This window comes from Portunus trituberculatus, chromosome 19 (genome assembly GCF_017591435.1).
Source record: "Portunus trituberculatus isolate SZX2019 chromosome 19, ASM1759143v1, whole genome shotgun sequence".
Lineage (NCBI taxonomy): Eukaryota > Metazoa > Arthropoda > Malacostraca > Decapoda > Portunidae > Portunus > Portunus trituberculatus.
The window spans coordinates 19222601-19245963 of record NC_059273.1 but is presented as its reverse complement, the minus strand read 5'-3'; the positions used below and the strand labels follow the sequence as shown (position 1 = coordinate 19245963).

The 23363-nt window shown below is 43.1% G+C and overlaps 2 protein-coding genes across 5 annotated transcripts in view; both read left to right on the top strand.

Moving 5' to 3' along the window:
• Window positions 1-9425, top strand: part of LOC123506034 — a 70170-nt gene extending 60745 nt beyond the window's left edge. For all 4 annotated transcript variants that reach the window (XM_045257863.1, XM_045257862.1, XM_045257861.1 and 1 more), the window contains 7 exons: window positions 245-406; window positions 1860-2005; window positions 2365-2512; window positions 3843-3963; window positions 4814-5004; window positions 6995-7144; window positions 7296-9425. In XM_045257863.1, coding sequence (XP_045113798.1) covers window positions 245-406; window positions 1860-2005; window positions 2365-2512; window positions 3843-3963; window positions 4814-5004; window positions 6995-7144; window positions 7296-7672 — 1295 coding nt within the window. In that variant the 3' untranslated portion in view covers window positions 7673-9425. The remainder of the gene's footprint in view (window positions 1-244; window positions 407-1859; window positions 2006-2364; window positions 2513-3842; window positions 3964-4813; window positions 5005-6994; window positions 7145-7295) is intronic.
• A 518-nt stretch (window positions 9426-9943) lies between these two features.
• On the top strand, window positions 9944-23141 carry LOC123506033 (phosphoribosylformylglycinamidine synthase-like). The gene is made up of 28 exons (XM_045257859.1): window positions 9944-10101; window positions 11394-11541; window positions 11882-12049; window positions 12682-12823; window positions 12980-13130; window positions 13295-13431; window positions 13625-13743; window positions 13859-13999; window positions 14226-14338; window positions 14436-14597; window positions 14923-15030; window positions 15252-15325; window positions 15634-15787; window positions 16848-17071; window positions 17305-17415; window positions 17622-17753; window positions 18039-18143; window positions 18451-18576; window positions 18783-19010; window positions 19691-19895; window positions 20140-20320; window positions 20440-20557; window positions 20689-20884; window positions 21223-21423; window positions 21547-21714; window positions 21884-22033; window positions 22208-22336; window positions 22620-23141. Exons 2-28 carry the CDS (start codon window positions 11396-11398, stop codon window positions 22814-22816), a joined length of 4086 nt encoding a protein of 1361 aa, XP_045113794.1. The 5' UTR covers window positions 9944-10101; window positions 11394-11395; the 3' UTR covers window positions 22817-23141.
• The last annotated feature ends 222 nt before the right edge of the window (window positions 23142-23363 follow it).

The following is a 23363-nucleotide window of genomic DNA, read 5'->3' as shown; positions in this document are numbered from 1 at the left end:
CTCTCTCTCTCTCTCTCTCTCTCTCTCTCTCTCTCTCTCTCTCTCTCTCTCTCTCTCTCTCTCTCTCTCTCTCTCTCTCTCTCTCTCTCTCTCTCTCTCTCTCTCTCTCTCTCTCTCTCTCTCTCTCTCTCTCTCTCTCTCTCTCTCTCTCTCCTCACACGAACTAACCACACACAATAATCATCCCATTCTCCTTTGGCTCTACCACCTCCCCAATCTCCCCATGTCCCTCCCTCACCTTCAGGAGTCACCAGCACGGAGGACCTGCTCGGGTGGCGGACGCTGCGGGTGGCGGTGTGGGTGATGGCGCTGGTGACTCTGTTTGCTAACGTGGTGGTCATCTTCTGCCGCGCCATCTCCAGGAAAGACAACAAGATACTGAAGCTTTTCGTGAAGAATCTGGCGGGTGAGTGAATTAGGAGTAGACTGAGAGAGAGAGGAGGAGAGGGAGAAAGGCAGAGAGAGAAAGAGGCTCATCTGCAACATTATAAACAACACAAAAACACAAGAAGCCATAATGTAACACCTCTAAACTCAACAAATCATAGAAATCTAACACGTATTTTCACTTCACACATTTTAACCAAGCAGAGAGAAGCAAAACTCATTCATAACCTTGAAAGCAACACAAAAACACAGGAAGATAAGGAAACACCTCTCAACTCAAACAAACCGTGGGAATATAACACATACTTTCATCCAACACAATTCAATCAGGCAGAGAGAGAAACAATATTTATTTAATCTCTTCAATACTGGGACACATTTTTACCTTGAGATTTGACGATTAGGCCATTTTACTATGGAAGTCAGAAGATTAATGACAGATTTTTTACCCTTCAGTACTGGGACACATTTTTACCTTGAGATTTGTGTACGATTAGACCATTTTACTGACATTAGGAAGGTTCTATGGAGGTCAGAAGATTAATGACCACAGATTTCACTATTTCAATTCTCCACATGAGTTTTAAAGCTGCATAAAATCACCAAATAGTAACCAGAATGAATATGAAGAAACGTCACGGTACAGAAAGGGTTAATGCTCAAGAACAACACATAAACACACAAAGATCTGTAAACTAAAACCAACCTTAGAAATATTACACATGAGTATCTTCATTGAGAGAGAGAGAGAGAGAGAGAGAGAGAGAGAGAGAGAGAGAGAGAGAGAGAGGAATTGATTGATTGATTGTAACTAATATATTGATTTGGCCATATTGCTTACATAACCACACAGTATACACGGAATATGTGTTGAGGCAAGTTCCAATAAGCCGAAGCTTCAATAGGACCTGTAAACTAGTAAGGTGGCAGACATAATGACAGAGAGAGAGAGAGAGAGAGAGATGAAGAGAACATGAAAAAAAGAAGAGGAAAAAATAGGAAATATGACCAAAAAAAAGAACACACACACACACACACACACACACACACACACACACACACACACACACACACACACACACACACACACACACACACTTCTAGAGAGAGAGAGACAGACAGACAGACAGGGAAAAACAAACTCATCAAAAACCTGAACATCAACACAAGAAACACAAACACAAACACACACAATAAAAAACTCTCTCAAACTCAAACTAACCATAACACAACACAACCTAGAGAAATAACATCAGGACCCACAAAGACCTCTGAACTCAAACCAACCATAACACAACACAATCTAACACTGAGATGAAGACTAAAGTGAGCATTGAGTGGAAGGAAAACACAACTTGAGAGAGATAATAAAGTACCTTGTCTCAACTTGTGTTTTCCTACCATTCAATGCTCACAACATAACATACGTACTTCCACCACGCGTCATTTGAACCCCGCCGCTCTGCACACAGCCGCGGACCTACTGATGGGGGTGTACCTGGTGGTGATCGGGGTGCAGGACGCCATGACCAGGGGCCGCTTCAACTCACACGCTCTCCAGTGGGCTGACTCCTACACTTGTATCCTTGCGGGGGCCCTGGCTATGGTTTCCTCTGAGGTGTGTGTGTGTGTGTGTGTGTATGTTTCTTTTCTCTTAGTTCCTCTTTTCGTCTTTTTTTCTTTTTCTTCTATTCACTTTTTTATCTTTTCTCTTTCTTGTCTCCTCTCCTCCCTCTGCTCCTATCTTTCATTTCCTTCTTTCTCTCCTTTTCTCTCTCTCTCTCTCTCTCTCTCTCTCTCTCTCTCTCTCTCTCTCTCTCTCTCTCTCTCTCTCTCTCTCACTCTTCCTGGTTTCTTGATAGCGACACGACACGAGTTTTTTCACTATGTAGGCTTCCCACTTTACGACACAAACACACACACACACACACACACACACACACACGAGCACTCACCTCCGCCTCTTTCCTCCTGCAGACGTCGGTGTTCATCCTGTCCTTCATGTCTTTGGAACGTTACCTGTACATTAGCGAGGCTCTGGACGGCCGCACTCTGTCCCTGGGAGGAGCTCGGCTGTGTCTTGCCCTTATCTGGATCACCTCCATCTGTCTGGCCTTCTTCCCCAGTGAGTTTATCCGTTTTTAGTTATATATGTAGTGTCCGTGATTGCTTTCGCTTTCATTGGTTGTGTGTGTGTGTGTGTGTGTGTGTGTGTGTGTGTGTGTGTGTGTGTGTGTGTGTGTATGTTGTAGTTTTACAGGGCCTGTGTGTGTGGCCCCGTCTCCATATTTACCTAGTTGTAGTTTTACAGGGCCTGGGCTTTATGCTCGTGTGGCCCCGTCTCCATATCTACACTTATCCAATCTTACTTTAAAACTATGCACACTCGTTGCTGACACCACTTCCTCACTCAAACTGTTCCAAGTCTCAACATATCTTTGCGGGAAACTATATTTTTTAACATCTCTCAGACGTCTTCCCTTTCTCAGTTTCTTACTATGCGATCTTGTGCTTCTAGTGTGTGTGTGTGTGTGTGTGTGTGTGTGTGTGTGTGTGTGTGTGTGTGTGTGTGTGTGTCTCTCTCTCTCTCTCTCTCTCTCTCTCTCTCTCTCTCTCTCTCTCTCTCTCTCTCTCTCTCTCTCTCTCTCTCTCTCTCTCTCTCTCTCTCTCTCTCTCTCTCTCTCTCTCTCTCTCTCTCTCTCTCTCTCTCTCTCTCTCTCTCTCTCTCTCTCTCTCTCTCTCTCGTGTAGGATTCGTTTTAATTAACACTGATGTGGAGTTTTGTTTAATGTTCTAGCTTGCCTTCTTCCCTAGCTAGTTCATCCTTAGCCTTCCTCCCTTTACTTGAATGTGCAATGTCCTTGGTAAGTGCAGCATTCGTGGTAATTGGTAATGAGATACCAAACTGTCCAAATTCTGATCTACATGATTCTCTGGTGTTGTAATCTTGTAGTGTTATGCGCGTAAAGCAGTTAACCTCTTCAGTACTGGGTCACATTTTTACCTTGCGTTTTGGCTGTGAGTAGACGATTGACATTAGGAAGGGTCTATGGAGGCCAGAAGATTAATGACCACAGTCTTCACCATTTTAATCCCCCACATGAGTTTCTGAAGCTGTATAAAATCACTAAATAGTAACCACAGTGAATATGGAAATGCGTCATGGTACTGAAGGGGTTAAGGTATGCTATGCTGAGGCTGCATTCACATACTAACGTTACTAATTGTTATTCCACCTTTTACTCAATCTTCTTGGTGTTATTTCACAATGGCGATTCTACATATAACCTGAAATCTCTCAGTTATCAGCGAATACTATAGAATGACTTAAGTTCAACACATTTTCATTCATCTCTCATCTTTGCAACGCCTCGCCTCGTCCCTCCTCGCCTTGCATCACCATCCATCCCTCACCACCACCATCTCTCAACACCACGTCTCGTCCTCCGCCTCAGTTCTGTGGATAAGAAGTTTCTACGGCAACAACTCCGTCTGCTTCCCGCTGTACATCAATGAACCTTACCTGGCGGGCTGGCAATACTCCGCCTTCATCTTCCTCGGGCTCAACTTCGTCAGGTGGGTGCTGAAAGTGGGGAATGTGCTTGTTTCCTTAGCGGTGGTAGTGTAGAGTTGTTTTTATGTAAGAAGGAAACTGGGCAAGGTCAACAGAAACGATGGAACAAGAAGGGCCACTGAACAAAGACACTGAAGTACGAGTTGGATGAAGGATTGAAATTGATTAAGATTTTATTTTTTTTTATGCAAGAGGGGAACAAAAGCAACAAAAATTTTAAAAAGGCCCAGTTGATTGCCAGTTCCCGAAAGAGTCATAGAGTTAGCCAAAAGTCTGGGACAAATGTCTTGAAACCTCCCTCTTAAAAACTCATAGGGAGATGGAAACACAAAAGCAGACAGGGACTTCCAGAGTTTACGTTATAAAGTTTAGTAATTTATTCTTTGTTGTTGTTTTCAGTCTCTCGTTTCATTTCTCCTTAGTCTCGTGCCATCTCTTGATTTCTATTTTCACCTCAACGTTTCTGTCTCATAATACGTCTTACTGGAAAGATGAACCAGTAAGAGCCAGATCTGTAAAACCTTCAGAATATTTGCGATTAATCATTTCTCTTTATGATTACAGGTAAAAAATCATGAAGGGAGTTTTTTTTTTTTTCTAGCTTCTTTCTTGTTCCCTTCAGCTTCGTCTTCGTCAGGAACACTAGATTTACTGTATGGGGATCATGGCTCTCCTCTCTCGCCTTCGTCACCTCATTTTCTTCAGTCTCTTTCTCATATTTCATTTTCTGTCGCTTTTTCACCTCTTCCTCTTAATTTTCTCATGCATTCTCTCTCTCTCTCTCTCTCTCTCTCTCTCTCTCTCTCTCTCTCTCTCTCTCTCCTAGCCCTCGTTCTGGTGTTCATTTCTCAGCATGGTGGTGATCTTCGGGTCCTACGTGGGTCTCTTCGTCAACATTCGCTGGACGAGACTCTCCACGTCCCGCTCCAGCGATGAGACGAACTTCGCCTTCCGTTTCTTCTTCATCGTGGTCACCAATTGCCTGTGTTGGTTGCCTATCATGTGTCTCAAGATCGCCGCTCTCGCCCACGTCGAAATCCATCGTAAGTAATACGTGTGGTTCTTCTTCTTCTTCTTCTTTGCCTTCTTCTTCTTCTTCTTCTTTTTCTTCTTCTTCTTGTGACTTTCTTCTTCTTCTTGTGACTTTCTTCTTCTTCTTGTGACTTTCTTCTTCTTCTTCTTCTTCTTCTTCTTCTTCTTCTTCTTCTTCTTCTTGACTTTCTTCTTCTTCTTCTTCTTCTTCTTCTTCTTCTTCTTCTTCTTCTTCTTCTTCTTCTTCTTCTTCTTCTTCTTCTTCTTCTTCTTCTTCTTCTTCTTCTTCTTCTTCTTCTTCTTCTTCTTCTTCTTCTTCTTCTTCTTCTTCTTCTTCTTCTTCTTCTTCTTCTTCTTCTTCTTCTCTTCTTCTTCTTCTTCTTCTTCTTCTTCTTCTTCTTCTTCTTCTTCTTCTTCTTCTTCTTCTTCTTCTTCTTCTTCTTCTTCTTCTTCTTCTTCTTCTTCTTCTTCTTCTTCTTCTTCTTCTTCTTCTTCTTCTTCTTCTTCTTCTTCTTCTTCTTCTTCTTCTTCTTCTTCTTCTTCTTCTTCTTCTTCTTCTTCTTCTTCTTCTTCTTCTTCTTCTTCTTCTTCTTCTTCTTCTTCTTCTTCTTCTTCTTCTTCTTCTTCTTCTTCTTCTTCTTCTTCTTCTTCTTCTTCTTCTTGTGACTTTTTACGCTTTGTACCGCTTCATAGGTCCTGTTCCCTCCAGTGCTCCAGTCTCACTCCTTCAGCAGCCTGCAGAAGGAGAGAACGGAGAGCAACAGGCAGGGAACACATCCATTTCCACTATCGTTTTCTCCACGCCTGCTCTAAAAACTCTTTGACCGCTTCTACAATTGCCTTTCTGTCTCTCTCCATCTCTCCTTGGTATAGGCCCAGCACTGTGAAGACTCCACCTCCTTCCATATCCTCTAACCTTCTAACCCATTCCTTTTCTATCACTGCCTATACTGTTGACTTATTCTTCATCTTCCTTTTCTGATCGTGATCTTTACTGTTTTGCTTGAGATTAGGAAGAGATGGATGAAGCTTAGGAAAAGTTAGGTCGATGGAAAGTAACACTAGAGTTGTATACTGCAGGTGTTAAGTGTTGAGTTGTATAGAGGTGTTTGAGTGTGACAGTGTTGAGTTGTATACAGGTGTTGAGTGTGACAGTGTTGAGTTGTATACAGGTGTTGAGTGTGTCAGTGTTGAGTTGTATACAGGTGTTGAGTGTGACAGTGTTGAGTTGTATACAGGTGTTGAGTGTGACAGTGTTGAGTTGTATACAGGTGTTGAGTGTGTCAGTGTTGAGTTGTATACAGGTGTTGAGTGTGACAGTGTTGAGTTGTATACAGGTGTTGAGTGTGTCAGTGTTGAGTTGTATACAGGTGTTGAGTGTGTCAGTGTTGAGTTGTATGCAGGTGTTGAGTGTGACAGTGTTGAGTTGTATAGAGGTGTTTAGTGGGACAGTGTTGAGTTGTATACAGGTGTTGAGTGTGTCAGTGTTGAGTTGTATACAGGTGTTGAGTGTGACAGTGTTGAGTTGTATACAGGTGTTGAGTTGTATACAGGTGTTGAGTGTGACAGTGTTGAGTTGTATAGAGGTGTTTAGTGGGACAGTGTTGAGTTGTATACAGGTGTTGAGTGTGTCAGTGTTGAGTTGTATACAGGTGTTGAGTTGTATACAGGTGTTGAGTGTGACAGTGTTGAGTTGTATACAGGTGTTGAGTGTGACAGTGTTGAGTTGTATACAGGTGTTGAGTGTGTCAGTGTTGAGTTGTATACAGGTGTTGAGTGTGTCAGTGTTGAGTTGTATACAGGTGTTGAGTGTGTCAGTGTTGAGTTGTATACAGGTGTTGAGTGTGTCAGTGTTGAGTTGTATACAGGTGTTGAGTGTGTCAGTGTTGAGTTGTAAACAGGTGTTCAGTATTGAGTTGCCCTCTTATTTATTCTTGACTCCTCTTCTCGTGCCCTTTCCGACCCTCCTGGTCCCGCCCCGGCCCACTCCGCCACACGCAGAAGGGTTCTACGCCTGGCTGGTGATCCTCGTGCTGCCCATCAATTCTGCCGTCAACCCCGCGCTCTACACCTTCTCCACCTCACAGTTTCAGCTGCAGATGACCAGCGCCGTCACCACCTTTCGGAGGCTTCGTTATCGCCACAACTCAGGTAACGAGGAACTCTTAGAGTGTAATTGTAGGTCTCGGAAAGTTGTTGTCTCGTTTGCTGCATCAAGTTCGTTGTTTGTTTGATTCATTGAGGAGGAAAGATAAATGTTCCTCGCGAGGGAGTCATTACTGACAACAGTTTTCCCCGCCAGACACAGAGGCGCTGCGGCACTCCTCCACGCGGGCTGCAGGGACCTACTTGCACAACCACTACGCCCATCCTCCCGTGCCTCTCCTCACCAGCGCCATCCCTCCGGTCGTGGAGGTTCGCGGTATACACCTCAAAAATTTGCCCACGCCCAGACCGCTTGCCAGATTGTCTCCCCGCGACCTGAAGAATGGACTGCTGCTGGCAGAGGCACCTACGGTACAAGAGGAGCCGCTGCCCGCTGACGAGGAAGGCGGCAACAACGCCAGAGATAACAATGACTCCATAGTCGAGTGGCGTGCGTGGTGGGGTCACGTGGGGCCTCGTACCAGTCCCAGCCAAGCTACAGCATCCCAGGCTCCAGAGGGAGGACAAAGCTAAATTCCGACTTTCTGGATGTCTTTCAGAACCGATAGAAAAAAAAAAATGAAACTATAAAAGCTGTGTCGCTGTGCTTCCGCAGCTTTCTGGATTGCAGGAGCCCGAGTAAGACCAATGACCTTCATTCCAGAGCAGCCCGTCCTTTACTTTTGATACTTTGTCCGCCTCGCCAGTGTGTCGGTGGATGTCTTTGTGTGTCAGGTATGACGGCATTCATCTTTTCAGAACTGTCATCTCGAGGTAAGTTTGCAGGACACCCAACCTGGTGCCCCTCACCAACACGTGTAGGTCCGCGTTTATTCACACGGAAACTCCGTACCGTACTGTTCCTAGAGATGCTGCCACACCTCGGCCATGCCAGTCGTCCTTCGTGACAACATCCTCAGTGGGTTGAGAAGTCTGTCCTTCGCAGACTGTCCTCGCTGATCACCAGCGACTCGTAATGAACTCGTATGGACGTGCATTTTTTTCTTATGTTTAGTGAAGAGCACTCCCTTGAGGGAAACTATTCTGCCACAAGCACATGTGTTGTCAGAGCGGCGTGACGGACAGACTCATTACACCAAAGCATAACTGACGAAAACCTAAACTTATCCACTAGCACAGTCACCAGGTGGGAGGGGCGATGGTGCTCACCCGTCTGGCCGCTAGAAGTGTTCACTGCTTGAGAAATTGATTTTTCACGCTTATGAAGTAAATCAAGACCATTCTGCTCACACTAGATGTTTTATATATATATATATATATATATATATATATATATATATATATATATATATATATATATATATATATATATATATATATATATGGCTTGGCGTCCAGTGTGTTGGCAAAATATTGAGTTGAGAGACACGTGTGCTGCTGGAAATGTCATATCACTTTTATTTTCGCTCACTAAGCTTACTTTCTCACCTTAGGTAGATAGTGTATCTTGGATCTTGGGCTTTGTGTGGTGGCCAGATTTGTTATTTTTACCTAACATGAGACAGTGCCTGGAGTACTGAAGACCAGCGAGGCAGAGGTCAGCCCACCAGTCGAGAACAGCCGCCGTGGCCTTGACTTACTTGTCTGCATGGCTCCACTGGCCGCTGTTTCCTCCCCGCCATGATCTGTGTCGCTCACTCAGAATTACATTGAATCGTTATTATTATCATAACGATGTCGCGTTCAGAGGGAAGCGTCCACTGCATCCACTAAATGTTAGAATGTGAATCGGTATTTTTACCTCAACGCTCGCGGACTGTATCTCTCGCAGTCGTGTGTACAGTATGTGGTGTGACGTTGTGACTCTGTGGTGTGTTAGTGTATAGGCGATAAGTTATAGTTGGTACATGGACGGGTGGTGCGTAAACGTAGCGGGGGCAAGTGTACTGTACCTGAGGGTGGCGTGCAAGGAGCGAATCACTGCTGTCCTGTCTCCTGCATGTCATCTCGGTCCAGTTGAGGCTTAAAACTTGTGGATTCGCTTGTATTGTGTGTGTGTGTGTGTGTGTGTGTGTGTGAGAGAGAGAGAGAGAGAGAGTAGCAGGTTTGTAACATTCCCAGTGTGAAATCTCTGGTGTGCGATGTTCACTGTACTTTTAAGTGAAGGAGTGTGTTTGTATTGGTTACTTGTGTTCTTAGTGAGTCTGTGTACACGCCTGACAGGGTGAGCACAAGGTTCCTACTGTAATGATGACCACCGAGGCCTCTACTGGAAAGTATTGTATTGTTGTATTAATAAAATGTACGTCTGAACAGTTGCACGTGATTTGTAAGTGTAATGAATCACCTGCGACGATTAATGGCAACAAGAATGAATGACCGTGCTGAGAGAGAGAGAGAGAGAGAGAGAGAGAGAGAGAGAGAGAGAGAGAGAGAGAGAGAGAGAGAGAGAGAATATTACAAGGGCTAACTAGTGATTCTCCTGAAATTAGTGGTTTGACTGTAACTTGTGTTTATCTATTGAATCTCGACATAATGAAGCTGAGAGAAACAAAGTGAATCAAACGAAGTAAAACCCAATCGATTGATAATCCTAATAATGAGAAATCCTAATAAATTTTGCCACGTATAATATTAACTAAAGGAGCTATTGACTTGCATAACCAGCTAATTTCACTCATTTGTATCTATCTTATCCACCGCTAACACGCAAACCCTCAAGATGAGTCAGGATAACGCGCATGACATTGTGAATATCCACAAAAAACGCAGTGTGGCATCGGGTTTTGTGTCTCCATGTGGCCACCGCCCGTCTCACCCAGCAACCCCCATTGCCCCACTGCCCCAGCCCTAGCCCCAGCGCGCTGTCCTGCTGGCAGTGACTGAGTGACCTTGAGCCAGTGTTTGGTCGAGAGCTACGCAGGGAGGGTGTCTGGAAGCTTGTTAGCCGGCTTGTTTCAGTGAGCCTCCTTCTTCTGCTGTGTTCGCTGTCAGTAAGCCAGGTAAGGCTTTTATACTGCTATGGTGAAGTGTTTGGCCATTGATCGTGTTGGTGAGTTGTGATAATTGTGCAGTGACTGGTGATCTTAACTAGGTATTTGCTAATCCTGACAAGTGTAACCTGCATTTCACATTCCTCTCATCTTTGGACGCTTATTTTTATGTGCTGACTTTCACAGATTATTTGTTTATGCATGTGGTTTATTATAGATTTATTTTACGGTTACTGTATGAACGTCTCGTGATCACAGCGGCCACGGTTGCTACCCCAAGTGACCTTCATGTTAACACTCATTCAGGGGCCACTCCTCCCGCTATGATTCAGTAGGAGGTGGATGGAGTTGGTAAGTGACATGACGCGCTGTCTTGCCGGGATCATATTCTAGGTCATTTACTAAACAAAGTAGGCGTGTTGCGGGACATAATGTTTTACTCGGCTAAACAATCTTATGTGGGATTACTTAATTGTTTCATTCAGCGGTTTAATTAATGTTTTGATTTGTAACATAATTATCAAATTTCATACACTTTACAAACCGTCTCGTTAGTTTGTTACCATTCCTTCACGTTTCTAATATATTGTGATTGATTCCAGCTCTCCATAATCCTCTCCGTCAACTAACATCTCTCTCAGTTCAGGATAAATTCAGCAGCTGCAGGGGCTCTTGTTCCTTGTCACAGCTATATTGTTGCCTCAAAAAAAAAAAAAAATAAAAAAAAAAATATATATATATATATGTATGAGAGGATAGTAACGTGTGTGACTTGCGTCACCTAGACTTGTTAGCGGGCAAACGGTGCCTGCCTGAATTTTACGTATCAGACCAAGAATTATCTTTATGAGAAGTGTACTAGGTTTTGATGAAGGATGAATTTGACTTGACAAGAATGATGTAGTGCAGTAGTTCCTGCGTGTTTCAGTGACAAGTGGTTTTGGATAAAGAGCAGATTATAAATGAACCAGAGTCTGAAACACTTGAACCGCATCCCCACATTTTTCAAAAAGCTTGGTCGGATCGAGTTACAAGGTTTTTTCAGGATGCTTTTACAGTCCTAGTAACAGTTTAACAAGATTTGTGTATTATTAAAAGAAAAACACTTGAGAACCCGATTAATGATCTTTGTGGCCTTTAGAAGTAGTCATGATGTTTGAGAGCAGTGTGTTTCAGAATTACTCTCGCTTTCGCCCGCTTCCTCGCTCCCAGTGTATAGACGCCGCCTTGCTTTCAGCAGAAAAGTTTTGCTTGTTGAACTTTCAAATGAAAACATGCAGAACGTGTCATTCTCCCTGTAGAAATGGTGGTGGTGCGGGTGTATAGATCGCTAGGAGAGACGGAGGAGAGTGGAAGCGCCGGCCTGTTGCTTCAGCGACTGCGGACCGTGTGCCCTGCCCTCACACGCCTGCAGCAGGAAACGTGCTACTATATCCTGGTCGACGGGAAGTAAGTGACACTGCAAGGCTGTTCAGTGATGGGGCTTGGTAATTCCGATGTATACATTGTGTTGATTGAGTATAGAGATTATTCCTTGTAATTATTTGGCTCGTGAGTAATTTCTCTCTCTCTCTCTCTCTCTCTCTCTCTATATATATATATATATATATATATATATATATATATATATATATATATATATATATTTTTTTTTTTTTTTTTTATGGAATGGTTTTATGTATTCTATCTTATTTTTAAAATAATGAGAAATCAGTCTACAACAACAACTACAGCTTCTGCTGCTGCTACTACTACTACTACTACTACTACTAAGGAAGCACCATTCCAGAGATAATGAAGCACAGGCGCAGGATGTGATGCAGGTGCTGGGGAAGGAGGCAGCGTGTCAGTTGTGGGGCCTGCTGGGGGACCCTTGGCTTCCTGACTCAGGACTGCACACCACCACACAGCTGCAGCCCAGCCACGACTCTCAGGTTCTGGTGGAGATTGGTCCCAGGTATGTATTTATTTACTTATTCTTTTTTATACTGAAATAACTTTGGCACTCCCAGCCAAGGTTTCTTTAGGTTAAGATCCCATACGAACAAGGGCAATTTTAGATGGCTAATGCATTGTGACTGATGGAGTCTTGTTTCCAGTGGAGTCTCATTTCATTTGCAGCACTGTCACTGCACTATCATTGTTGCAACAGATTCACAGCAGTGTCTCGGCAAGTTAGCAGCACTTGCAGTAGACTCATGTTAACAGCCTCTGCCACATGCCCTTCACACTGTCATACTAGGGGCAGGTGAAAGTAGATTGACCTAACCTCTCTTGATAGATAGATAGATAGGTGTGTGGGTATGGGTGAGTTTGTGTGTTAGGAGAGGAATAATTCTTTAGGGAATAAATTTGAGTTTCTTTCCCTGAGGGAGACCAACCCATATAGGTTACCCATTAGTAGCAAAGACAAGTGCAGCCAGAGGGTCACCTGAGGACTCTCATCCCGCCCCACAAACCATGGGTCGTCTTTTGTGGAAGTGTTCCCACCCACTGGAAGGAGCATAATATTTCTCAAGATTAGGAATTCAATACAGCACAGGCATGGTACCTGTAGTAGCTGATATTACTTAAATGTTCTCTTCCCAGGCTGACCTTCACCACAGCATGGAGCACCAATGCCGTCAGCATATGTCAGGCCGCGGGGCTGACAGGTGTCAGGCGCTTGGAGCGAGCTCACCGCTACCTGGTGACTGCTTCTGCTCCATTCTCACTGCAGGACAGGCAAAAGGTTGGGCAGACCTGTATATTTCACTTCACATTGATTACTAATATCAAGATGTGCGGTATTTCACTTCTCCACATTGATTACTAATACTGTATCAGGATATTTGTTGTTTAATTACTTTTGTTGTACAATTCATTACATAGGAAAAAAATGTTGCAGCTGGTGGCAGCGCTGCATGACCCCATGACCCAGCAGGAGTATGTCAAGCCTCTGAACAACTTCACCCTCCTGGTGGAGCCAGAAGACTGGGTGGAAGTGGATGTGTTGGGGAGTGGCAAGGTGGCACTGCAGGAAGTCAATAAGAAAATGGGTGAGTGATGAACTTTAGAAACACCAACCTGAAGCCTGAAGGTGACAATACTTGTCAATACTTGTAATAAGTTAGCCAGTTAATCACGAACACAAGCCTCTGCAGTCTTGGATCACAAAAGAAGCATCAGGAGTAGTTTTATGATTCTGCTTGCATCATTACAGGACTTGCCTTTGATGAATGGGATGTGGACTATTACACTGAGCTCTTCAAGACAAAGGTGCAGCGAAATCCAACCACAGTAGAGCTGTTTGACCTTGCCCAGTCCAACTCTGAGCATTCCCGGCACTGGTTCTTCAAGGTAAATACCACACAGAACAGGTATTCCCTTGAATTCTTGTATCTGAATGACAATGACTGGCAGAGAATGTTGGAAGTATTTTGTGTTCATTCTGGAAAGTGAACACAAAATCATTGTTTGATCAGATATTTATCATGTGGCAGAAGGTGACATCGCTCGGTGCTAATTCCCCTAAAACTTACTGTTAATTTAGGGGAAGTACTGGGTTGAAGGAGAAGAGCTGCCCTGTTCTTTAATGGAGATGGTGGCAGCAACCAACACTGCAGCCACCACCAACTCTAACAACGTCATTGCATTCTCAGACAACTCCAGGTGAGGTGTAGGTGTGTGTACAGTATAGGAGCTAAGAGTGACCACTGTTCTTTTTGCACTGAATGTTGTATATGTACTTGTCTAGTATATGACTGAGGGTTTGTCCTTCCCACAGTGGCATCAAGGGGTGGGAGGCAGCCGTCCTAGTGCCGTCAGACCCGTGTGTCGCCTCAGAGGTCGGGGTGGAACAGCGTCTCAGACACATCATCTTGACTGCAGAGACACACAACTTCCCCACGGGTGTTGCTCCCTTTAGGTGTGTGTGTGTGTGTGTGTGTGTGTGTGTGTGTGTGTGTGTGTGTGTGTGTGTGTGTGTGTGCGCGTGTGCATACACTTCATTAGTTTACGTAACACTTTTTACTGTAGACTATACAATGGCAAAGTTTCCCTTTTGTTGTTTTACATTTTTAGGATACAGTATAGTATATGATTCCTTAACTTATGTAAAGATTAGTGTGTAATGATTGTCTCTGTTCTCCCAGCGGTGCCACAACAGGGACAGGCGGCAGGATCCGTGATGTGCAGGCAGCAGGGCGTGGTGGGCATGTGGTGGCGGGCACTGCTGGTTACTGCTTTGGGAACCTGCTCATCCCTGGTAAGAGAAACAGGAATTTTACGTCACCAAATGATATCGCTTGGTCGTTGTGTAAGTATGATGTATGTAATTTGTGTGCGTTATCTGTCTTTTCTAGGTTATGATTTGCCTTGGGAGGAGAAAGATGTGGAGTACCCAAGTAATTTTGCTCCATCACTAGAAGTAGCCATAGAGGCATCTAATGGAGCCTCTGACTATGGCAACAAGTTTGGTGAACCCGTCGTTGCTGGGTTTGCTCGCTCCTTCGGCCTCAATGTGGGTGAGTGAAGACTTGGTTGATATTTTCACTCTCAGATTTATTTGATACAAGAAATCAGTCATTCATTGTTTGTATATTAAACAATGACATCATTGTGTTGAGGCTGAGACTTCCATACTCCCAATGCAAGGTAATATCTTATTAATTGTCAACACCGGGATGAGACCAGGTGTGTTTTGATTTAATTTAATAACATTTATGAAAATATAGATGTGAGACTTCCTTTTAATTGAAGCAAAACTAAAGAACAGTAAGCTCATGTCATAACACTGATGCCAATGCTCTCCAAAATGAGCTGATTTGAGCATTTTCTTCATTGTCCCAGGAGAGCCTGGTCACACAGAGAGGAGGGAGTGGATCAAGCCCATCATGTTCAGCGGAGGCATCGGTACCCTGGATGCCAACATGGTGAAAAAACATGAGGCTCAGCAAGGTACCCTGCTGCTCTTACTTCCTCCATGTCATTTTGTCATTTCTTTGGGAGATTGATACACTATTAGATATAAGAAATTTGTTGTTCATAGTTTGTGTATTGGGTAATGACATCATTGTGTTAAGGTTCATAGTTTGTGTATTGGGTAATGACATCATTGTGTTAAGGTTGAGACTCCAGTGATGACTGTGTTTATTTGTGTGTGTGTTCATATGGTGCAGGAGCCAAGATTGTGAAGGTGGGCGGACCAGTGTACAGGATTGGGGTCGGCGGTGGAGCAGCCTCCTCCATACAGGTGAGGCACAAGTGGTCACATGTATTTGTGAATTGTGTTCTCAGTATTGATCTTGAACTAATGACTTAGTGAACATTAAACAGCATTGATACTCACCACTCCCTTACATTGTTGTACTGTGTCTATCTAGAGAATATAGTACTAAATGCAATATTTATGATTCCAGTTTTGATTGTAACATTGAGTCATATTGTAACATGGTCATAATCTTTATAATGTGTTAATTTTCCATGTGCTGTACATAGTTTACATGACAAAAATATGCCAGTACATATTTAAAGAAGCCTGCTATGTTTTGGTGTGTCCAGGTTCAGGGGGACAATGAACCAACCCGTGACCTGGGTGCTGTGCAGCGCGGGGATGCCGAGATGGAGCAGAAGATGAATCGGGTCATACGAGGCTGCCTGGAGATGAAGGTCAATCCTATCATGGCCTTGCATGACCAAGGGGCTGGAGGAAATGGTAAGCTCTCTCTCTCTCTCTCTCTCTCTCTCTCTCTCTCTCTCTCTCTCTCTCTCTCTCTCTCTCTCTCTCTCTCTCTCTCTCTCTCTCTCTCTCTCTCTCTCTCTCTCTCTCTCTCTCTCTCTCTCTCTCTCTCTCTCTCTCTCTCTTTAAACACTTTAAACACTTTAAACACTTTATTATATCTACCTGTATACAAGTATACACTGGCAGAAGGCCCATATTAAGCATAGCTTTTTGGGCAAGATCTTAATAACTAACAAAGTGTGCAAAAAAACATAAAACAAAGTAAGAACTAAAAATAATTAAACTAAGAAGTGGGGAGAGTGTAATTACAAGGAAATATTGCACAAGAACTATACTATAAGTTATACTAAACTATGAGATCACAAATACGATTTGCTATAATATACTCTGTACATACATATGAGAATACTATTTAGGAACTAACATAATGAGATAATACAAAAAAAAAAAAAAAAAAAAAAAAAAAAAGAGTAGTGTTATTAGTAGCAGCAACAGCAGATACAGCAGCAGCAAAAGAAATCATAAAAAAAAAGAAAATAATATAGATCCTGATGGTAACACAAATAGTGAGGATAACTAAATAATGACAGTAAAACAATAAAGATTATAGTAGTAATAATAATGGCAATGACAATGACAAAGATAATAGTAATAGTTCTAATAACATATACAATAATAATAATACTATTTATAATAAAATAATAATAATAAAAACAATAGTAATAAAATGTGACACTAGACATAGCAAAACAAGGATATCAGTATTAGGAGAATTTGTGATGGATTTACATATAGCAAAATCTCTCTCTCTCTCTCTCTCTCTCTCTCTCACACACATTGTCATCATCAGTTATAGAGCTCTTTGCCTAAAATGTATTACTTTCAATGAAGTGTGTGTCACTTTGGTATGAATATGCTGACACACACACACACACACACACACACACATTGTCATCATCAGTTATGGAGCTCTTTGCCTAAAATGTATTACTTTCAATGAAGTGTGTGTCACTTTGGTATGAATATGCTGCAGCCAATGTCCTGAAGGAGTTGATGGAGGGGGCTGGTGGTCTGGTGTTCCGGGACAGCTTCACCCTGGGGGACCCCACCCTGTCCACATTGGAAGTCTGGGGTGCTGAGTATCAGGAGTCTAACGCCCTTCTGGTGCAGCCCAGTGACCTTCCCGCCCTGGCCCTGTTAGCCACCAGGGAGAGGTGTCCCATAGACACTGTTGGTTACATCACTGGGGACAACAAGGTGCTACTGCTAACAATATTGTAATGAAATGGTGAACACTGCATGATGTCACCCATCACAGTGTGATGTTTCCATAATAATGTAATATGATTTCATAATCAATTTTCATAGTATGTGCAGATGACTCACTCCTGGTAGTATACACTGTGTGATATTCTTGTAGCAAAACTTACAACTTCAGGATCTGGATCAGTCTTTCAAAGAATGTGGGCTGACAGTGACAATACTCACAGGTTCGTTTGGTGGAGGGAAAGATGGAGGATGCTGCCACTCTGTTGGAGGGAGCACCAAAGTACCCCGTGAATCTACACCTTGATTGGGTCTTGGGGAAGATGCCAAAGAAGGTCAGTGTTTGCATGAGGGTGCATAGTCCCAAGGTGTGGAAGTGCCTATACACTGTTGTACTAAAGTGCTGTTAGTAAATCCATACCACTGGGTTAGTTACTGGCCTTCATCTCAAAGTTGCAATACATTTTTTAAAACTTTCTTAATATAAAGATGAAATTGTCCATGAAGCAGATGAAAGATTCTTATAAGTTTTCCTATAAAGGAATTTAGATGGAGCAAGGAAAGAGTGGAGTTGGTTCCCCTGGTGCTGCCAGAGAGCCTGAGTGTGAGGGAGGCCCTGACAAGAGTCCTGAGGCTGCCATCTGTTGCCAGCAAACGTTATCTCACCAACAAGGTAAAGATGGATCATTAACATTAGTGAACAAATTTATTAATTCTTTATTAATACCTTACTTACTTCAATATAGGAGCACAGGAAATTAATACATACTCTACCATGAACATTTTTCTTACACAATTTTCACTGTACTGACAAAAATAGAAATCCTTGGAAATGTCACTACATCACTACTTGCCTTATTGAAGAGGTGATGCATAGCCACATACTGTAACTTAACAAGTAGCAAGGCCCAAACCTTCCATTGCCTCGCAGTGAAGAACTTGCCAATGGTTCCCTCAGGTGGACCGCTCCGTGACAGGCCTGGTGGCTCAGCAGCAGTGTGTGGGGCCCTTCCACACTCCTCTGGCTGATGTTGCTGTCACTGCTGCCTCTTTCTTCAGCAAGGTTAGAGAGAGATGAGTCATACACCACAGGAGGTCCAGACTCCAATCCTCTTTGTGGTTTTAGGTTGTGTTTGGTGCCTGTGATGATGCCTTATTTAACAAGTCTTTTAATAGTAGTGCTTTATAATAAAACTGGGACAAAACATGTTCCAAAAGTATATTAGGAGGCAAATTATATGTTAAAGAAAAATTACTAATGATTTAATGTTCATATAACTTGTTTAAATTTAGCCTTGATTGATACATCCTTATAAGTTTTTTTTCACACAGCCATTTTTATTGTTTCACGATGGATATTTTCCCCACAGGAAGGAACTGCTACAAGTATTGGTGAGCAACCAGTGAAGATATTGGTGAACCCTCAAGCTGGTGCTCGCCTCACAGTGCTGGAGGCCATGGCTAACCTTGCTGCTGCTCCTGTTTCTCACTTGAAGGTCTGTTGAGTTGCTGTAAGATTTTTTTGACCTGTGACATGAAATTGATACAAAAGATAATCAATTTTGTCAAAATGAGGAGTGAAATTTGTTTTATATACGTATTAAAGGTTTGGTTTACTGTTGGGTGAGAGATTGAAGAAACTTAAACGTTTATGATGGGTCGAATGTGTATCCTTTTACATCCTTATTTTCTTCACTACCAGGACGTCAAGTGTTCAGCAAATTGGATGTGGCCAGCCAAGCTGCCTGGCGAGGGTTGGTCCTTGTACCAGGCGTGTGAGGCCATGTGTGACATCCTGAAAGCAGTGGGTGTCGGAGTGGATGGAGGGAAGGACTCGCTGAGCATGGCAGCAAGAGTAGCTGGGGGAGTGGTGAAAGCTCCTCCAGGCCTTGTTGTGTCTATGTATGCTCCATGCCCAGACATTACCAAGGTGAGGAGACAAAAGTGGCAGCTGCTGTTCTGGTGGTGATGAGATTATTGCCACTGTGTAAGCTGACTGACAAGCTTGAAGTTAGGTTTGCTTTGTTTATAATTTCCTCATGATTTTCTTTGTCCTTACACTTTAGTTCTCAGTTGTATACTTGTTAGACAATCGGTGATAATGAACTGTAGGCATTGATTCATGTTGGTGCCAGGTATTCATCAGCAATTTACCTTTACTGTACTTGCCTACAGGCAGTCAGGGCAGGTTTGAATTTAAGGACACTCCCAGGAACAATGTTCTGGGAATAAAGGAATTACTGGCAAAGACTGTAGTATATTAACAAGACAGGACTGTTTATGATTGCAGATAGCAGTTGCACATCTGTCCTCCCAAGGCAGAGTGACACAGACTGACAAGCAAATTGGCAGTCTTCACCAGTTTTTCCTCTTATATAAATGGAATACATGATGACACAGGAGTGGGATGCCCTCCCTGTGCTGCCTGATACATTGGTAGCAGTGATTTATGCCTGGCAAGAATACTGGTGATCTTTTTCCATTAACAGACAAGAATTGCCTAATTGGTCAAGTAGAACAGCACAGTGCATGTATGTAGTGGTTGGCTGCAGAGACTGCTAATGACACATACATTCCATAAACCAGAGGTAATTCATGCATTTGATCCAGGTTGTGACACCAGACCTGAAAAGCCCTGGCCGAGGGGAGGTGGGGGAGCTGGTATGGGTGCGTCCTGTCCCTGGCTATGCCCGCCTGGCTGGGTCAGCTTTGGCACAAGTGTATGGCCAAGTGGGGCGAGATTGCCCTGATGTCGACCAACACCACATTGCAGCATTTATTGTTGCATTTAACCTTATTCAAGAGCTGCTTGATGGTCAGTATGTCTTAATTGAAAAGAAATGTGGATTGTTCAAAATCCTGGTTTGTTGTTTGTTATATCATGTGAAAGTTACCCTCAAGTTTACCTTTTGGTTCTTGTCACCTCACTGAATTTTTTAAATTTTTTCTGTATTTATTCCAGCTGTTGGGTTTGCTGATGAGATAGTAAAGTTGCTTGTGCTTCAGGCTCAAAAAGTGTTGATGAGTCTATTGCAAGTTTTCTTTCTTGTTGCTTTTAGAAAGAGATGTGTTGGCACTTCATGATGTCAGTGATGGTGGGCTGCTGACTTGCCTGCTGGAGATGTGTGTGGCTGGCTGGGGTGGAGCTAGTGTGGATGTTCCGCCACCACCAGCGCCTCCGGCCTCTGCCTCAGATAAGGCACCGGCCACTCTTGCTGCTCTCTTCAGTGAGGAAGTTGGGTGAGTTGCACAGAAAGTGAATGTGTGGCCTTGAAGTGTGCTGTCATCTATGGAATTGTTCACTTGTCAAACTAATCACTCACGAGTGTCTTGTTGGTGATTTGTTTGCATTTTTCCAGGTGGGTGTTGGAGGTGGGCAGTGGCCGAGCCCCTGACATTGTTCACAAGTTTGTTAGTAATGGTGTTCCTGGCACTTGTGTTCTGGGCACCACCACCACTGTTGGGCCTCATGCTCCGGTAACTTGCCTTTCTTTCCCTTTGTGGTATGATGCCTTACCTGTCAGAATAAATGTTTTACTTCTTTTAAAATGCATTGTATTTGTACATGCTACTATACACAGATTGTAAATGAGATCTCTTATTTTCAGGTGACTGTTCATGTTGGAGGAAAAGAAGTTTTAAATAAGACTGTTCTGGAAATTGCCAAAGAATGGGAAGAAACAAGCTACCAATTGGAAAGACTTCAGACCAACCCAGAGTGTGCTGAGCAGGAGTTTCTGAATCTAGAGAGCTGTGTTCACACCACCTACCACGTCCCATTCTCCTACAGGGACTTTGTCTTAGGCGAGAAGAAACATATTTCTTAATAAAAGCAAGGGACATGTGCAAAACTTTCTTTGACTTCAGGGGAACAGTAGACTACATAGCATTAAATCAACCTTGATTTCAAATCATGTTTCACTTGCAAACAAAATGTACATAATTTACAAAGTAAAAAAAATCTCGCTATTAATTCATGGAAACCTTTTTACAAATGTTTTTCTTTGTTTTAGAATTCTGGAGTTTTGAATTTCTCTCTCTCTCTCTCTTTCTCTTGAAAAAAAGCTAACAAATTTGTATCTCAACAGAGTTTACTGGTGTGGTATTTTTATTTCCTACAAATTGTTACTTATATGATGCAGGGCCAGAGAGGACCTGTGTGAGTGTGCCTCGAGTGGCTGTTCTGCGGGAGGAAGGAACCAATGGGGACCGAGAGATGGTGGCAGCTCTCCTCCAGGCAGGCTTCTGTGTGCATGATGTCACCATGTCGGACCTTCTGTGTGGGGAAACTTTACTGCAAGGGTTCAAAGGAGTGATTTTCCCAGGAGGATTCAGCTATGCAGGTGAATTATATACATCATTGTCTCCAGTGTATATGAGTGTTACATCAAGTTTGGCAAGGGTGTCTTTCAGGACATATAAAGGTTAGAAGGAAGATAATTATATATTTATTTTTTCCTGCACAGATGTGTTAGGGTCTGCGGTTGGTTGGGCAGGTGTGGTGCGTGGGCATGCAGGGCTGAGGGCAGCACTAGAGGCATGGCGTACCAGACCAGACACCTTCTCCCTTGGGGTTTGCAACGGGTGTCAACTGATGGCACTTCTTGGCTGGCTTGACCCTCCCAACATAAGTGGTGAGTTGCCCTTGCATGAAATAGAGATGGATCACTTTTGTTCTTTATGCAAATGTTTCTTCTTGAATTCTTACATTAACCATGTGAAATTTCAGTACCTAGGCTGTTACTTTGTATTGAATGGCAAACCCAACATTGGTAATCACACACATTTGATTCCTTCCACCAGAGAATGGGTTGCCTGATGTGCTTCTCAAAGGCAACATCTCGGGCCGCTTTGAGTCCCGCTGGTCAAGAGTACACATTGAGAAGACTAATTCTATCCTGCTGAGGGGAATGGAAGGTGCCAAGCTTGGAGTGTGGGTGGCTCATGGAGAAGGTGAGTGAGAAATGATTGTGTATATGTTAATTAATATCTACATTCATATTTAGTTTAGATGTTCAACTTGACTGCCGATAATGACAAGCACTTGAGTTTGCTGACCTCAAACAATTCTTCAGTTTTGTTGATCTTTGTAAAGGGTTTGGCAGTGAGGGTGGTTTACTTTTGTAGGTCGCTTTACGTTCCGGAATGACAAAGTGGCGGAGGCAATAGAAAGCAGCAAGTGTGTGGCTCTGCGTTATCTGGACCCGCAGGATGAGCCAACGCAACGCTATCCCTTCAACCCTAATGGCTCTCAGGGTGAGTTCATTCTTGGTTGTTCTAAATGTCTTGAGTGAAGAAGGGATGTGAAGTCTTCTCTGTCACATCACATTTGTTTGAATTATTCTTACATCTATATTTTATTAATATCTTTGGAAATTTGAATGAGTATTTTTCAGCACTTGTAACTTTTTTTTATCTAGATGCAAACCTTCATCACAAGGAAAAGAAATTCTAATGAGGCTGTTTGTTAAAGTGTTGTGTGTGTTCTGCTGTTCCAGTAATATTCTTACAAAACTTACTTTCATAATATTTGACCCAGGTGGTGTGGCAGGGCTGACATCAACATGTGGGAGGCATCTGGCCCTCATGCCTCATCCTGAGAGATGTGTCCTCACCTGGCAGTGGCCACACCTGGCACCTCCACTGTGCCCCCTGACAGAAGAGGCACTCAGACTAACAGCACCATGGAGCAAACTCTTCCAGAATGCCTTTGACTGGTGCCTGGAGCATCCTTGATAGGAAGCAGAACAAACAAAATTAGCTTGGCAGGGATCACAAATCGGGATCACAAATCTGTATGACTAAAAGAAGAGCAAAGTGTCGCCTGTGTGAGAGCAAATGAAGTGTAAGTTCAAATTTTCATAGAGCACATAAGATTCATGAAAATTTTCCATGACAGACTATAAAGTGGCTCTGCACTGTGCTGGCTGTTGAGAGAATGGAGGTTACTTGCTCAAGGCAATAGTTTGCCAAATTCTTGATGTTTGATTTAGGTAACTAGTTTGTGAGTTTGTAACACTAAATTGTTTAATTATGCTAAGACAAAGTTCCTTCATTACCAGTCCCTATGTTTCTTTACCTCTCATCCCTTGATCATACAGAACAGATGGGACAGGACGGTCATGTGTATCAAAACTTCTACTCGAGAGTTATAGAAGGACTGGAAAGCAGAGACGGATGGTGGACACGGTATATCTGGACATAAAGGCTTTTGATAAAGTCCCTCATGAAAGATTACTTTAGAAACTAGAGAACATGGGAGGATTGCAAGGAACCTTATCAG